We start from the raw sequence: 12,923 nt of genomic DNA, 5'->3' as shown, positions 1-12,923 counted from the left end.
TTGGCACGCCACTCGCCTGGCACAGACATCTCATTCCGCACGGTAATGTGGTCTCGGACGTGAGGTTCCGGCGAGAGGTCTCTGAGGTGGGGGACTGTCGTGGTCGCTCAGAGACTCACCAGATTCGAACTGGGCAACTGATCTAAGGCTCTGAAAAAAATACAATTATAATACCCTACTTCCGTTCATTGTTTTTATATTTATGGGAACTTAACACTGAAAAATAACAAAAACATATGGTTTCATTCAAAGATTGTGTGGTTGTTACTTACTGAACACGTACTTCAGGCAGCATATTGAGGTTTATTTTCGTGGAACTTGGTTCGAGGAAATCCTGCAATGGAAGATACATAAGGTTAAGGGATCACAAGAACACTGTGCTCACAGGATGGCCTTGAGTATTGCACACTCGCATCTAACCTTGCAGGTGAGCCAATTGCGGTAGTTTGTTTGGAATGTGATAGGTAATGGGTCAATGCTCCGAACAGCTCTGATTGTCTAAAATGGAAAATTAAATTAAATCAGCAGCAATCAATTCAACTTCAATGCAGCAGGAGACCATTAGGTCCATCAAGGTTGCACAGTGGTTCCCAACCTATGGTTGTTTGCCCGTGCTGTATCCTTTTAAATGCTGAGCATCAAGCAAGTAAGCAGCACGTACCATTTTGAAAGTTTTTTTTATATGACTCGGTCGATCAGGGTTCGGAACACCGACCTCCCAGACCGAGAGGGGAAGCGCTAACCATTACCCCACTGAGTCTGGTATTTTGCACCAAAATCAGAGATATCTTATTTTGAAGTGATTTAAGGCTCATTGAAGAGCTTGGATGAGAAGGATGCTGTAATGGGCAGGAGTGCCATCCTGCTGGAACCATGTTGGGAAATCCCCATCTGCGTTCAAGACACTGGGGAATGCTTTCTCGTTGAGCATACACAAGTAGGCATCTCCTGTGATCGTTGAACTCTAGGAAGAATGAGAAGAAGACCTGTTTGGTCGAAAGCTTATCAAATATAAAAGGTCGCCCATCTTGAAGATACATAACTACTTATTTAATCTCTTCCGATTATTTATTTAATGCAAATGAGGCACCCTGCTCATATTATGGAGTTTCTGCTATTTCTCACAGATTTATACAGTGCATTCAGAAAATATTTAGACCCCTTCACTTTTTTCACATTTTGTTATGTTGCAGCCTTATGCTGAAATCGTTTAAATTCATTTTTTCCCTCATCAATCTACACTCAATACCCCATAATGACAAAGAGAAAACAGGATTTTTGAAAGTTTTGCAAATTTATTAAAAAGAAAAAACTGAAATATCACATTGACATAAGTATTCATACCCTTTGCTACGACACTTGAAATTTAGCTCAGGTGCCTCCCATTTCTCTTGATCATCTTTGAGATGTTTCTACACCTTGATTGGAGTCCACCTGTGGTAAATTCAATTGATTGGACATGATTTGGAAAGGCACACACCTGTCTATATAAGGTCTCAAAGCTGACAATGCATATCAGAGCAAAAACCAAGCCATGAGGTCGAAGGAACTGCCTGCAGAGCTCAGAGACAGGATTGTGTCGAGGCACAGATCTGGGGAAGCCTACAAAAAATAATCTCTGCTGCATTGAAGGTTCCCAAGAGCACAGTGGCCTCCATAATTCTTAAATGGAAGAAGTTTGGAACAACAAGGACTCTTCATAGAGCTGGCCGCCCGGCCAAACTGAGCAATCGGGGGAGAAGGGCCTTGATAAGAGAGGTGACCAAGAACCCGATGGTCACTCTGGCTGAGCTCCAGAGATCCTGTGTGGAGATGGGAGAAACTTCCAGAAGGGCAACCATCACTGCAACACTCCTCCGATCTGGGCTTTATGGCAGAGTGGCCAGACGGAAGCCTCTCCTCACTGAAAGACACATGAAAGCCCACAGAATCTTGTTTCTCACAGTCTGAGAGTCCTTTAGGTGCTTTTTTGCTAACTCCAAGCGGGCTTTCATGTGTCTGCATATATGTATATATATATATATATATATAGATATATACATATATATATATATATATATATATATATATATATATATATATATATATATATCGTACCATAATTCACCAAATGTCTGTCAGTCTGTCTGTCCGTCCGTCCGTCTGTCTGTCCGTCCGTCCGTTCGAAGGTACCGCAAAAACGGCTGACCCGATCGCAACGATATTTTGGGTAAGTAATCCTGGGATCACCAAGAGTAAAATCGGCTACCGTATTTTCCAGTGTATCAACCGCGGTTTTTTACCGACGGGAAAACCCTAAAAAAGGGGGTGCGGTTGATACACAGTAACAGAAAAATTTGTGCATTGAAAAACTGTCATATCAACGGGACGTAATCTTTTATTACTTTGGGGTTGCGGGGATACAATGATCGTCAATTACGTTACTAAGGTAGGTTCAACGCCGATTACTGCTGCCAGTCAAAATACAAGAAAGTTTGAAGTTTGTAATATTTGATTTTTCTATGCGTGTTTGTGAAAATGTGTACTTTCACTAGTCCTCTTTGAATGACAGGTCACATAGTGAATAGAGTGTGCTAAATAAAGACAGGATTAAGTCACAAAACAAAAGCGTCAACATGGTGAACAGGATGTTTTGCATGGGACATTATGACGTACCTATTGTCCAACCAACGCCGCGGTATTACCTATTGAAGTCGGCTTTGATGCCGCCGCATTGGCTGGGCGAATGTATAAAACGGAGAGGTCAACGGGGAGTTTCACCATTCGTTCTATCCTGTTCGAGCTATCAAGACCAAGATTCACCATTCGCTTCTATCCTGACCAAGACCAAGCTTCACCATTCGCTTCTATCCTGACCAAGACCACGAGATGGCACCGCGTTCATTCACAGCAGCTTTCAAGCTCCGTGCCTGCAGGTTTGCAGAAGAGTTTAGTAATCGGGCGGCCGGCCGACACTTCGGAATCGACGAGTCCGTCATTAGACGCTGGCGGACTAACAAGCAGACGCTGCAGACGATGCCGAAGAAGAAGAAGGCGATGAGGGGCAAAGCAGCCCAGTGGCCGGCCTTGGAGGAGAGACTGCTAATGTGGGTGAGAGAGAAGTGAGCCGAGGGACACGCCATCGCGACACTAGCGTTGCGACTGCAGGCCCGACTCATTGCCAGGGAAATAGGGGTCGATGACTTCATGGCCAGTACGTCTTGGGCGTACAGGTTCATGGGTCGTCATGGCCTTTCCATTCGCCGGCGAACCCACATCGCACAGTCTCCCTGATGACATAGCAGAGAAGACTGCTAATTTTCAGAAGTTCGTGATCAAATTCCGCAAGCAGCGCGACTATCCCCTAAGCCGCATCAGCAACGCAGATCAGACGCCGCTGACCTTCGATGTGCCTCGAGGGACCACCATCTCGGCCAAAGGTGACAAGTCGGTGTCCATCACTACAACGGGTCATGAGAAAGATCGTTTTACGGTTATGCTAGCGTGCACCGCTGATGGGGGAAAGCTGCCGCCGTATATCATCTTCAAGAGGAAGACGCTACCAAAGGATAAATTTCCTCCGGGTGTAATCGTTCGTGCCCAAGCCAAGGGGTGGATGGACCAAGCGCTGGTAGATGACTGGCTCCGTGTCGTGTGGGGGAGACGAGTTGGTGGGCTTTTGCGGCGACGGAGCATGCTCGTCCTCGACGCCTTCCGTTGTCACAAGACAGAGGAGACCAAGTCAATGCTGAGGGGGCTCAACACTGATCTGGTGATGATCCCGGGTGGCATGACGTCACTGCTGCAGCCGCCAGACGTTTCAGTCAACAAGCCGTTCAAAGACGGTCTGCGGCACTGTTGGTCGGAGTGGATGCTGTCGGGGGACAAGACCTTCACCAAGACTGGGAGGATGAGGAAGGTGGACCTCCCGACGATCTGTAGCTGGATACTGAAGGTCTGGGAGGAGTTGCCGGCAGCCATCATCGAGCGGGCCGTCCTCAAGTGCTGCATATCTAATGCCCTTGATGGCACTCAAGATGACATCATCTGGGAGGATGAAGTGGCAGTGACCGACGATGGAGAAGAGGATAACGACGACGATGATCTCGCCTACCCAGACTCGGATGATGATCTTCGTAATGTCTTCCCTGAAGAAACAGATGACGAGGACTTCTTCGGATTTTAGAGCCTAAACCCAACGGCCCTTTTCCGACGATGGAGAAGAGGATAACGACGACGAGGATCTCGCCTACCCCGACTCGGATTGGACTGAAGAAACGGATGACGAGGACTTCTTCGGATTTTAGAGACTAAACCCAACGGCCCTTTTCAGGGCCCCACATTGGCAAGAAAGAATAATTATAATGTTTTTTAAATTCTCTTTCAACTCATTTCATGTATTTTCACTCTTTCTCTGTCTTCAGTTTCTCTTTCCTTTCATCATATTTCACTTTCCATTTTATTTATTTATTCTCTTCTCTTTTTTTAAATTTTCCTGATTTTTTTTCCCCCCCCTCGAAAATCTGATATATATTTTTTTAAGTCGAAAATCGGGGGTGCGGTTGATAAATGGGTGCGGTTGATACACCGGAAAATACGGTATATTGTTTTTCCAATTTCAGCTTTGGCCTCCAGCATTTTCAGATTTGGACTCCTGCATAACGTTATTTTCCCGTGTGCCGCACAAACGGCTGCACCGATCGCTGCACAGCTGCACCGATTGGACTCGGTGATCTCGGACAAAGACCTTTTATAAGGACATGGGTTGAATCCCTGCTTGAGAGAATGCCAACCCCCTCCCCGCCATCACAGTCGTCTCTCCAACTGACAATCCCACGAGATATATCACACGACCCACGAGATATGCGGAAAGGACGACCCAAAACCAATTATCTTCTTTTTGATTCGTATTGTAAAATATATATGTAAAATAAACATCATTATAAAGTAAATAATGACCTTGGCCAAAGTTCAAACGACGTTTAATCTCGACATGAGAGAATTCCACATAGCTATTTGGGTGGTGTATAAGCTAACAGATCGCTGTCTCCATCGATCTTGCCAAGGCCGTAATACCTATCGGCTCAAAATCCTTTTAACTGTTGACTTGGTGGTTTTTACAATGAAGGAAACATCAACAATGTTGTTAAAAGTTTATTTTGTGATTAATTTGTGATTGGAGTTATGTTGTTTGGAATGAAAAAAAAGAGATATTATCGAGTTCAAGTGAATGACGAAATGCCGTGATGGTTTCTACATTCTAAACGTGAACTTCGCGGATCGCCATATCCAGATTCGCCACGGACCCACGATCGATGTTTCTACACGTGAACGTACCCGTTTGTTTGTGAACGGGCACGTTTTTCATGGAAGTCCTTCACGAACTTGCTGTCCATGTCTGACATGTGACTGAAGGTGCTGCAGGAATGTGGAATTTATTGGTTTCATGCTTTAGCATTCGCCGTATATGCATTGCCTGTTTGCTTCTGGCCTCCCACCCGTGTGTAGCATGGGTATCTCACTCGTATATATAATACTAGCTGAGGTACCCGGCTTCGCCCGGGTTGAATAAGAATAATACAAATATATGATGAAAAGAACATGTATATTTTAGAGCAATATCACAGTACATTTCCTACATGACGTTTTGTCAATTTTCAATTTCTCAAAACCTCTTGGTATACAACATTTCTGGTTTTCTTACTTGGTGCCAAGACATAAAGATTGCTTGGTTTTCCAACCCTCGAGCAGCCCACGTACAGCTGGCCATGGGAAGTACCCGGCATTGCCGGGCGGGGGAAGGGAGGGGAGGAGGAAGGGGAGGGGAGGGGAACGGGGGGGGAGGGGAGGAGAGGGTGGGGAGGGGAGAAGAGGGGGGGAGCGGAGAAGAGGGGGGGAGGGGAGAAGAGGGGGGGAGGGGAGAAGAGGGGGGGAGGGGAGAAGAGGAGGGAGGGGGAGGAGGAGAGGGGAGAAGAGGAGGGAGGGGGAGGACGAGAGGGGAGGGGGGAAGGGGGAGGGGAGGGGAGAGGGGGGAGGGAGGAAGGGAGGGGGGAGGGGAGGGGGATTGGAGGGGGAGGGGGAGGGGGGAATGGCTAGCTTGGCAAGCGATAGCAGGCTTTTTACTTTTATTTTTACCTCAATGAGGGCTATATATATAGTCCGTGCTTGGAGCCTTCAAGTTCAACATAAAGTTTTTTTATGAAAAATAATGCAGATGTATAACAATCCACCAATGCAAGTTCAGAAATGAATGCAGATCCTTTACTTTGCGATACAAACGCAATTCCCGCCATTTCCACTCACGATCGAGGCCTCCACAGTGACCGTGCCTCTTCTTCCTCCTACAACTTCGTCTCACTTCTTTCACTCAAAATGCACGAAATTCTGCCGCATGAAATTATGTAGAGGCCTCGTCGGGGGGATATAAGGTAGATAAGGAAGGCGTTGTAACAGAAGAATCAAAATGAAAGTGGAAGAACATAAGGAAATGGGAGCTATTCTGGACCCACAGCCAAACCCGACAAACCATTGCAATACACCCCGAACGTCTAGCGCCGCCACAAACTACACCATGGAATTGCAGCTGGCGCGGTTTTTTTAAACCATTGATATTAAAATAAAACGTAGCCTAAAACCACCGGGATTTTATGCTGATTCCGAATCTGTGTCTAAAACTTTTCTCCGATGTGTAGTTCTTGAGTTATAAGCGGACATCCAGACAGACACACACACACACACACACACACACACACACACATACACACACACACACACACACACACAGACACTCCTCCTTTATTTATATATATATATATATATATTTATATATATATATATATATATATATATATATATATATATATATATATATATATATATATAAATGGAGATATGTGAATGCAAGAGCAGAGGTGGACGAGATGGAAGAGCGGTTGCAACAGGAGGAGGTCATGGGGATGGTTCAGCACGGGAAGCATGGCTTGGGGTGGATGAAGCATGAGCAGTGGGGAAAGGCATGTGTGAAAGAGAGGAGGAAGATGGTTGACAGAGAGGTGAGAAGAACGGAGGATGAGGGGAGATATGTAAAAGCAGTTGGACAAGTACAGGAAGGTGCTTGGACTAGGTGGGAAGGTGTGCGGGTGAGGACATTGAAGTGGCAAGAGATTTGGAGGATGAAGCCAATATTGTTGAGTTTCCTGTTGTGGGCAACATATGATGTGCTTCCATCACCAGGAAACTTGAGATTGGTTGTTGCAGGAGGAGAGATGTTATTTGTGTGGAGGTGTGGGAACGGTGCAGCATGCACTGAGTGCATGCTCAGTCGCATTGGCAGCAGGACAATACAAGTGGCGACATGATCAGGTGCTGGCGGTGATAGTGCAGATGGTGCAACAAGAGGTGCTGAGATCAAGAGAGAGAGAAGAGTGGAGAAGGAGACCGATGGGGGAGAGGTGTTGTTTGTCAAAGAGGGCCAGGTGGTAAGAGGTGGAAAGAGGAGGAGGTGGAAAGCAAGGGGGCTGTCAGATGCTTGTGATTGGCAGGTGGTGGCAGACCTAAAGCCACATTTGGTATTCCCAGAGGAGATCTGTGTGACAAGGTTGTGGCCTGACATTATCATCTAGTCAGGTGCAACAAGACACCGATGTGTGATCAGTGTTTGAGGGGTTTTCGATGTTTGAGGGGTTTCTTGCATGCACAGCTCGTTCCAAATCCCCCCACAACATCTCGATGGGATTTAGATATAATAATAATAATAATGCATTTATTTTATATAGCGCTTTTCAGGAAGCCCAAAGACGCTTTGACAGAGTGCAAAACATAATGCATAGCAAAACATAAAGACAATTGCAAAAAAGAAGAATCAATAGGGAAATATTCAAAGCACAAAGGAGGGAGAAGGAGAGGAGATAGTCAGGGGTTAGATGCTTGGGTTAAATGTTGAATGCAGTGTTGAACAGGTGGGTCTTGAGTGATGTTTTGAATGTGGTGAGTGAGGAGGAGTCTCTGATGGTGTGAGGTAGCGAGTTCCAGAGAGTGGGAGCAGCGATGGAGAAGGCCCTGTCCCCCCAGGATCTAAATTTGGTCCGGATGGGGGGGGTCAGGAGGTTGGTACCAGCAGAGCGGAGGTTGCGGGTGGGAGTGTGTCTGGAGAGGAGGTCAGCCAGGTAGGATGGGGCCAGGTTATGGAGGGCTTTGTAGGTCAAGAGGAGGATTTTGTACTGGATTATCTGGGAGATGGGGAGCCAGTGAAGCTTGTAAAGGACGGGGGTGATGTGGTCACGGGTCCGGGAATGGGTGAGTAGACGGGCAGCGGAGTTCTGAATGTATTGGAGTTTATTGGTGATTGTTGAGGGTGAACCATAAAGGAGGCTATTGCAGTAGTCCAGACGGGAAGTGATGAAGGCGTGGATGAGGGTTTCTGCAGCCACGGAGGAGAGGGATGGACGGAGACGGGCGATGTTTTTCAGGTGAAAGAAGGCTGTCTTTGTGATCTGTTTAGTGTATTTGTCGAAGGAGAGGGTTTGGTCAAAGATGATGCCAAGATTCCGGATGTGAGGGGAGGTGGATACTGGGAAACCGTCGATGTTGAGAGCAAAGTTATGGGTGGACTTGGTGAGCGTTTTTGGGCCAATGATGATTATTTCAGATTTATCACAGTTAAGTTTGAGGAAGTTGATTTGAAGCCAGGATTTTATTTCAGTGATGCAGTTTGTCAGGATAGAGTGGGTGGCGGTGGAGATGGACTTGGTGGAGATGAAAAGCTGGATGTCATCGGCGAAGCAGTGGAATTGAAGACCATGACGGCGGATTAAGTGACCGAGGGGGGACAGGTAAAGGATGAAGAGGAGGGGGCCAAGAACTGAACCTTGGGGGACACCTTGGGGGAGGGGAGCAGTGGGGGATTTGCAGTTATTGATGGAGATGAACTGACGTCTGTCAGAGAGGTATGATTTAATCCAAGAGAGGGCAGTGCCGGTAATGTTAAAGGTGGTTTCAAGTCGGGTGAGGAGGATGGTGTGATCGATGGTGTCAAAGGCGGCGCTGAGGTCGAGGAGGATGAGAATGTTGAGGTTGCCAGCGTCAGAGGAGAGGAGAAGGTTGTTGGTGATTTTGAGGAGAGCAGTTTCAGTACTGTGGTTGGAGCGGAATCCGGATTGGAATGTTTCATACAGGTTATTGGCAGAGAGGTGATGTTTGAGTTGAGTGGCTACAGCGCGTTCCAAAACCTTTGACAGAAAGGGTAGGTTGGAGATGGGTCTGAAGTTATTTAGGGTGTCAGGGTTTAGTCCAGGTTTTTTCAGAATGGGGGTAACAGCAGCAATTTTGAGGGATGGTGGGACGATGCCTGTAGACAGGGAGGAGTTTATTGTTGCAATGATAAGTGGAGAGAGAGCAGGAAGGGAGGCCTTGACAAAGCTGGAGGGGATGGGGTCAAGAGTGCAGGTGGCAGTTTTCATTCCGATGAGGAGTTCAGAGAGGTCAGTAGGGGAGACTGGGGAGAATTGAGACAGGGGATGGCAGGATAAGGGGGGGCAGGTGGTTTGAGGGGGAGCGGGTGCGGCGGTGGTCAAGCTGTTGTAGATGTTTTCAATTTTGCGTTGGAAGAATGAAAGGAAGGAGATGCAGTTGTCTATTGTGAATGACTGGGTGGTGGTGTTCAGGGGGCTGAGGAGTTTGTTTATTGTAGAGAAGAGTGCTTTTGGGTTTCCGGAGCCAGAGTGGATAATTTGAGAGTAGTAGGCGGAGCGGGCGCGGGAGAGGGCATCTTTATAGTGTTGTATGTGGTCCTTGTAGGCCTGGGAGTGAACTGTGAGACCTGTTTTATTGCGGAGTCTTTCAAGTTGGCGAGCACGAGTTTTCATCAGGCGGAGTTCAGGGGTAAACCAGGGAGCAGAATGGGTGAAAGAAACTGTTTTGGTTTTTATAGGCGCAAGTTGGTCAAGGCAGGAGGAGAGAGTGTGGTTGTAGTAGTCAGTGAGGTCAGAAGGGGTGTGGAGGTCAACGAAGGGAGAAGTGGACATTTTTTCAGAGAGGGTCGATGAGAATGAGGCAGGTGAAAGAGCGTTTAGCTTACGGAAGTTGATAGTGCGATAATGCCTTGGTGCTGGGGTGGGGATGTTGATGGTCAGAGTGATGGCTAGGTGGTCAGAGAGAGTGAGGTCGGAGCCAGAGAGATGGTGCAAAATTAGTCCAGTAGAGCAGACAAGGTCCAAAATGTGACCACGGTTATGGGTAGGAAAGTTGACATGTTGAGTGAGGTTAAAGCAGGTGAGTAAATCAGTGAAGTCAGTGGTTAGCGTGGAGTCAGTGGAGTCCATGTGGATATTGAAATCACCAAGGAGGAGGATTGAGGGGGAGAGGGAACATAGCTGGGTCAGAAAGTAGGAGAAGTCAGACAGGAATGATGGGTGTGGTTTGGGAGGGCGGTAGACAACAGCCATGACTGACTGTGTGTGACCAGAGAGTTTAAAAGCCAGGTGTTCAAATGATGGAGCAGATGAGATGGAGATGAGGTTGGTCTTGATGTCTTGTCGGTGAATAACGGCAATTCCACCACCTCGGCCCTCCGAGCGTGGTTTATTGATGTAAGAATATCCATTGGGTGTGGTGAGGTTGAGCGTGTCGTAGTCCAGTGGTTGTTGCCAGGTCTCAGTGAGACAGAGAAAGTCCAGTTTATTTTCCAGGATGTAGTCGTTCAGGATGAGGCATTTGTTGTTGAGGGACCGGGTATTGAACAGGGTGAGCTTGATGTTGTTTTGTGCGGCGGGTATGAATCCAGGTGATTTGGCCAGGGTTCGCAGACAGGAGGTGCGATTTTGTGCGTTGTTGTGACCAGGTGTGTTGGGACGATGAGTGGGAGTGCGCTGAGCCGACCAGAGGATGGGGATGGAGTGACCTGATTGTAAATAAACAAACTTACGACCGGAGCCACGGTGAATGTACCTGGGTCGACGCAGGAGTCCATTCGATTTGATTGCAGAGATGCATGATGGGGTGGAGCGGGTTTTAAGCAGGAGAAGCCTTGCGGCGGAGTACCGCAGAGCCATGCCAGCAGGAGCGAAGGGACGAGCACGAGGCCGAGGGTGAGGAGGCGAAACAATCGACACAACCCACGGGAGTGGGCCCGAGGAAACAGCGAAGGAGCCGAGCAGGTGAAGCCAGGAGCATAGCCGGGACCATGCAGAGGGCAGACAGGAGCGAAGAGACGAGCACGAGGCCAAGGTTGAGGAGGCAAAGCGGCAAATGCAGCGGCAAACGACCGCCGCCGCTAATCAAGATCACGGCGGCAAACCGCCACCACCGCCGCTGCAAACAATGGGCGGCACAACCCACGAGAGTGAGCCCGAGGAAACAGCGAAGGAGCCGAGCAGGTGAAGCCAGGAGCAGCAGAGCAGAACCGGGACCGTGCAGAGGAAGACTCAATGGCCAAAAATCCGCCACGACCACCAGGAAAGCAAGATACGGATTCCAGAACCCTCCATTTCTTTCTTTTCAGCCATTCCTTGGTGGATTTACTGGTACTAGGGCATGCCCATACGTGGGTGCCCGTTCCTTGCCAAAAAAAAAAAAATAACGCTACCCGTACGCTCTACCCCGCCCGTACGCCCGTAAACAAAAAAAACAACGCTCTTTGCTTCCGCCCTTCGCTCTGACTGAATTGGGAGAAATAATGCGCATAAGAAATCGAGAAATTATTATTTTCTCCGGAAGAAATCGAATTACGAACCGTAATGGCGCACGCGCTCGGCTCGGCTCGCTCTCACATCGGCCACGCCTACGCAATAACGCGTTCTGTGATTGGCTGCCGGAAGTGCAGTCTTCACTGTCCGGAAGGTCGCAAATCGCAGTTACGATGAATCGCAAATTAGTTTTAATTAGTTTTAAAACATAGTTTAACGGCAACATAGTTTGCCAACGTGAAATAAATGAATACGCTCTCAAATGTGCCGTCCGAGGCAGAGTCTGTTCGGCACGTTCGGCACACGTGATAGCTCGCTGCTCTCTGATTGGTTGAATCGTTTTTTGGACATAGCTCGGTAACTACTTGTCCGATTAATTTCAAACCTTGAAAAGGCACATCCTCGGGTCCCCAGCAATATACCTGGCAAGTTTCAAGTATATCGGACCCGTGGTTGTCGAGAAACAGCGGTCACAGACAAACAAACAAACACACACACAGACACACACACACACACACACACACAGAGATTACTGGAATTATAGATAGACTAGACTAGGGCATGCCCGTACTATATATATATCTAAAATTATATCCCCCCCCTCTATTTACATGAAATGGTTTGGTCCAAAGCGAACGGCTTGCGAGTGGTGACAATCCCCCCCCTCTATTTACATGAAATGGTTTGGTCCAAAGCGAACGGCTTCCGGAGTTTGGTAAAGAAATCGCCATCGCGTGCACAAACGCGCAGGAAAGCGAATGAATCGCAAATTCGTTTTTATTAGTTTTAAAACATAGTTTAACGCCAACATAGTTTGCAAACGTGAAATAAATGAATACGCTCTCAAATGTGCCATCCGAGGCAGAGTGTGTCCGCCACGTTCGGCACACGCGATAGTTCGCTGCTCTCTGATTGGTTGAATCGTTTTTTGGACATAGCTCGGTAAGTAATTGTCCGATTAATATGAAACCTTGAAAAGGCACATCCTCGGGTCCCCAGCAATATACCTGGCAAGTTTAAAGTATATCGGACCCGTGGTTGTCGAGAAACAGCGGTCACAGACAAACGTACAGACGTACAAACGTACAGAGATTACTGGAATTATAGATAGATGTTAAGGGTCATTGTCATGTTGCAAGGTCCACCATCAGTTGTGCTTCAACTTTCCGACAGATGGCCTCACATTATCCTCAAGCACCCTCTGGTACAATGAAGAATTCATAGTGGATTCTATGATGGTGAGCTGCCCAGGCCGTGATGCAG

General features: G+C 47.6%; 1 protein-coding gene across 5 annotated transcripts in view; it reads right to left on the bottom strand.

The window, feature by feature from the left end:
* Window positions 1-12,923, bottom strand: part of OCA2 (OCA2 melanosomal transmembrane protein) — a 155,962-nt gene that overhangs the window by 123,400 nt on the left and 19,639 nt on the right. For 3 of the 5 annotated variants that reach the window (XM_068135579.2, XM_068135574.2, XM_068135578.2), the window contains one exon: window positions 273-334. In XM_068135579.2, the coding sequence (XP_067991680.2) occupies window positions 273-295 (23 nt within the window). In that variant the 5' untranslated portion in view covers window positions 296-334. Of the gene's footprint in view, window positions 1-272; window positions 335-420; window positions 499-12,923 lie in introns of all 5 variants that reach the window. The other 2 variants (XM_078768348.1, XM_068135573.2) reach the window with 1 other exon arrangement.

This window comes from Myxine glutinosa, chromosome 14, assembly GCF_964187855.1.
Source record: "Myxine glutinosa chromosome 14, kmMyxGlut1.1, whole genome shotgun sequence".
Taxonomy (NCBI): Eukaryota; Metazoa; Chordata; class Myxini; order Myxiniformes; family Myxinidae; genus Myxine; species Myxine glutinosa.
Note: the sequence above shows the minus strand (reverse complement) of the source record. Positions and strands in the feature narration are given on the sequence as shown.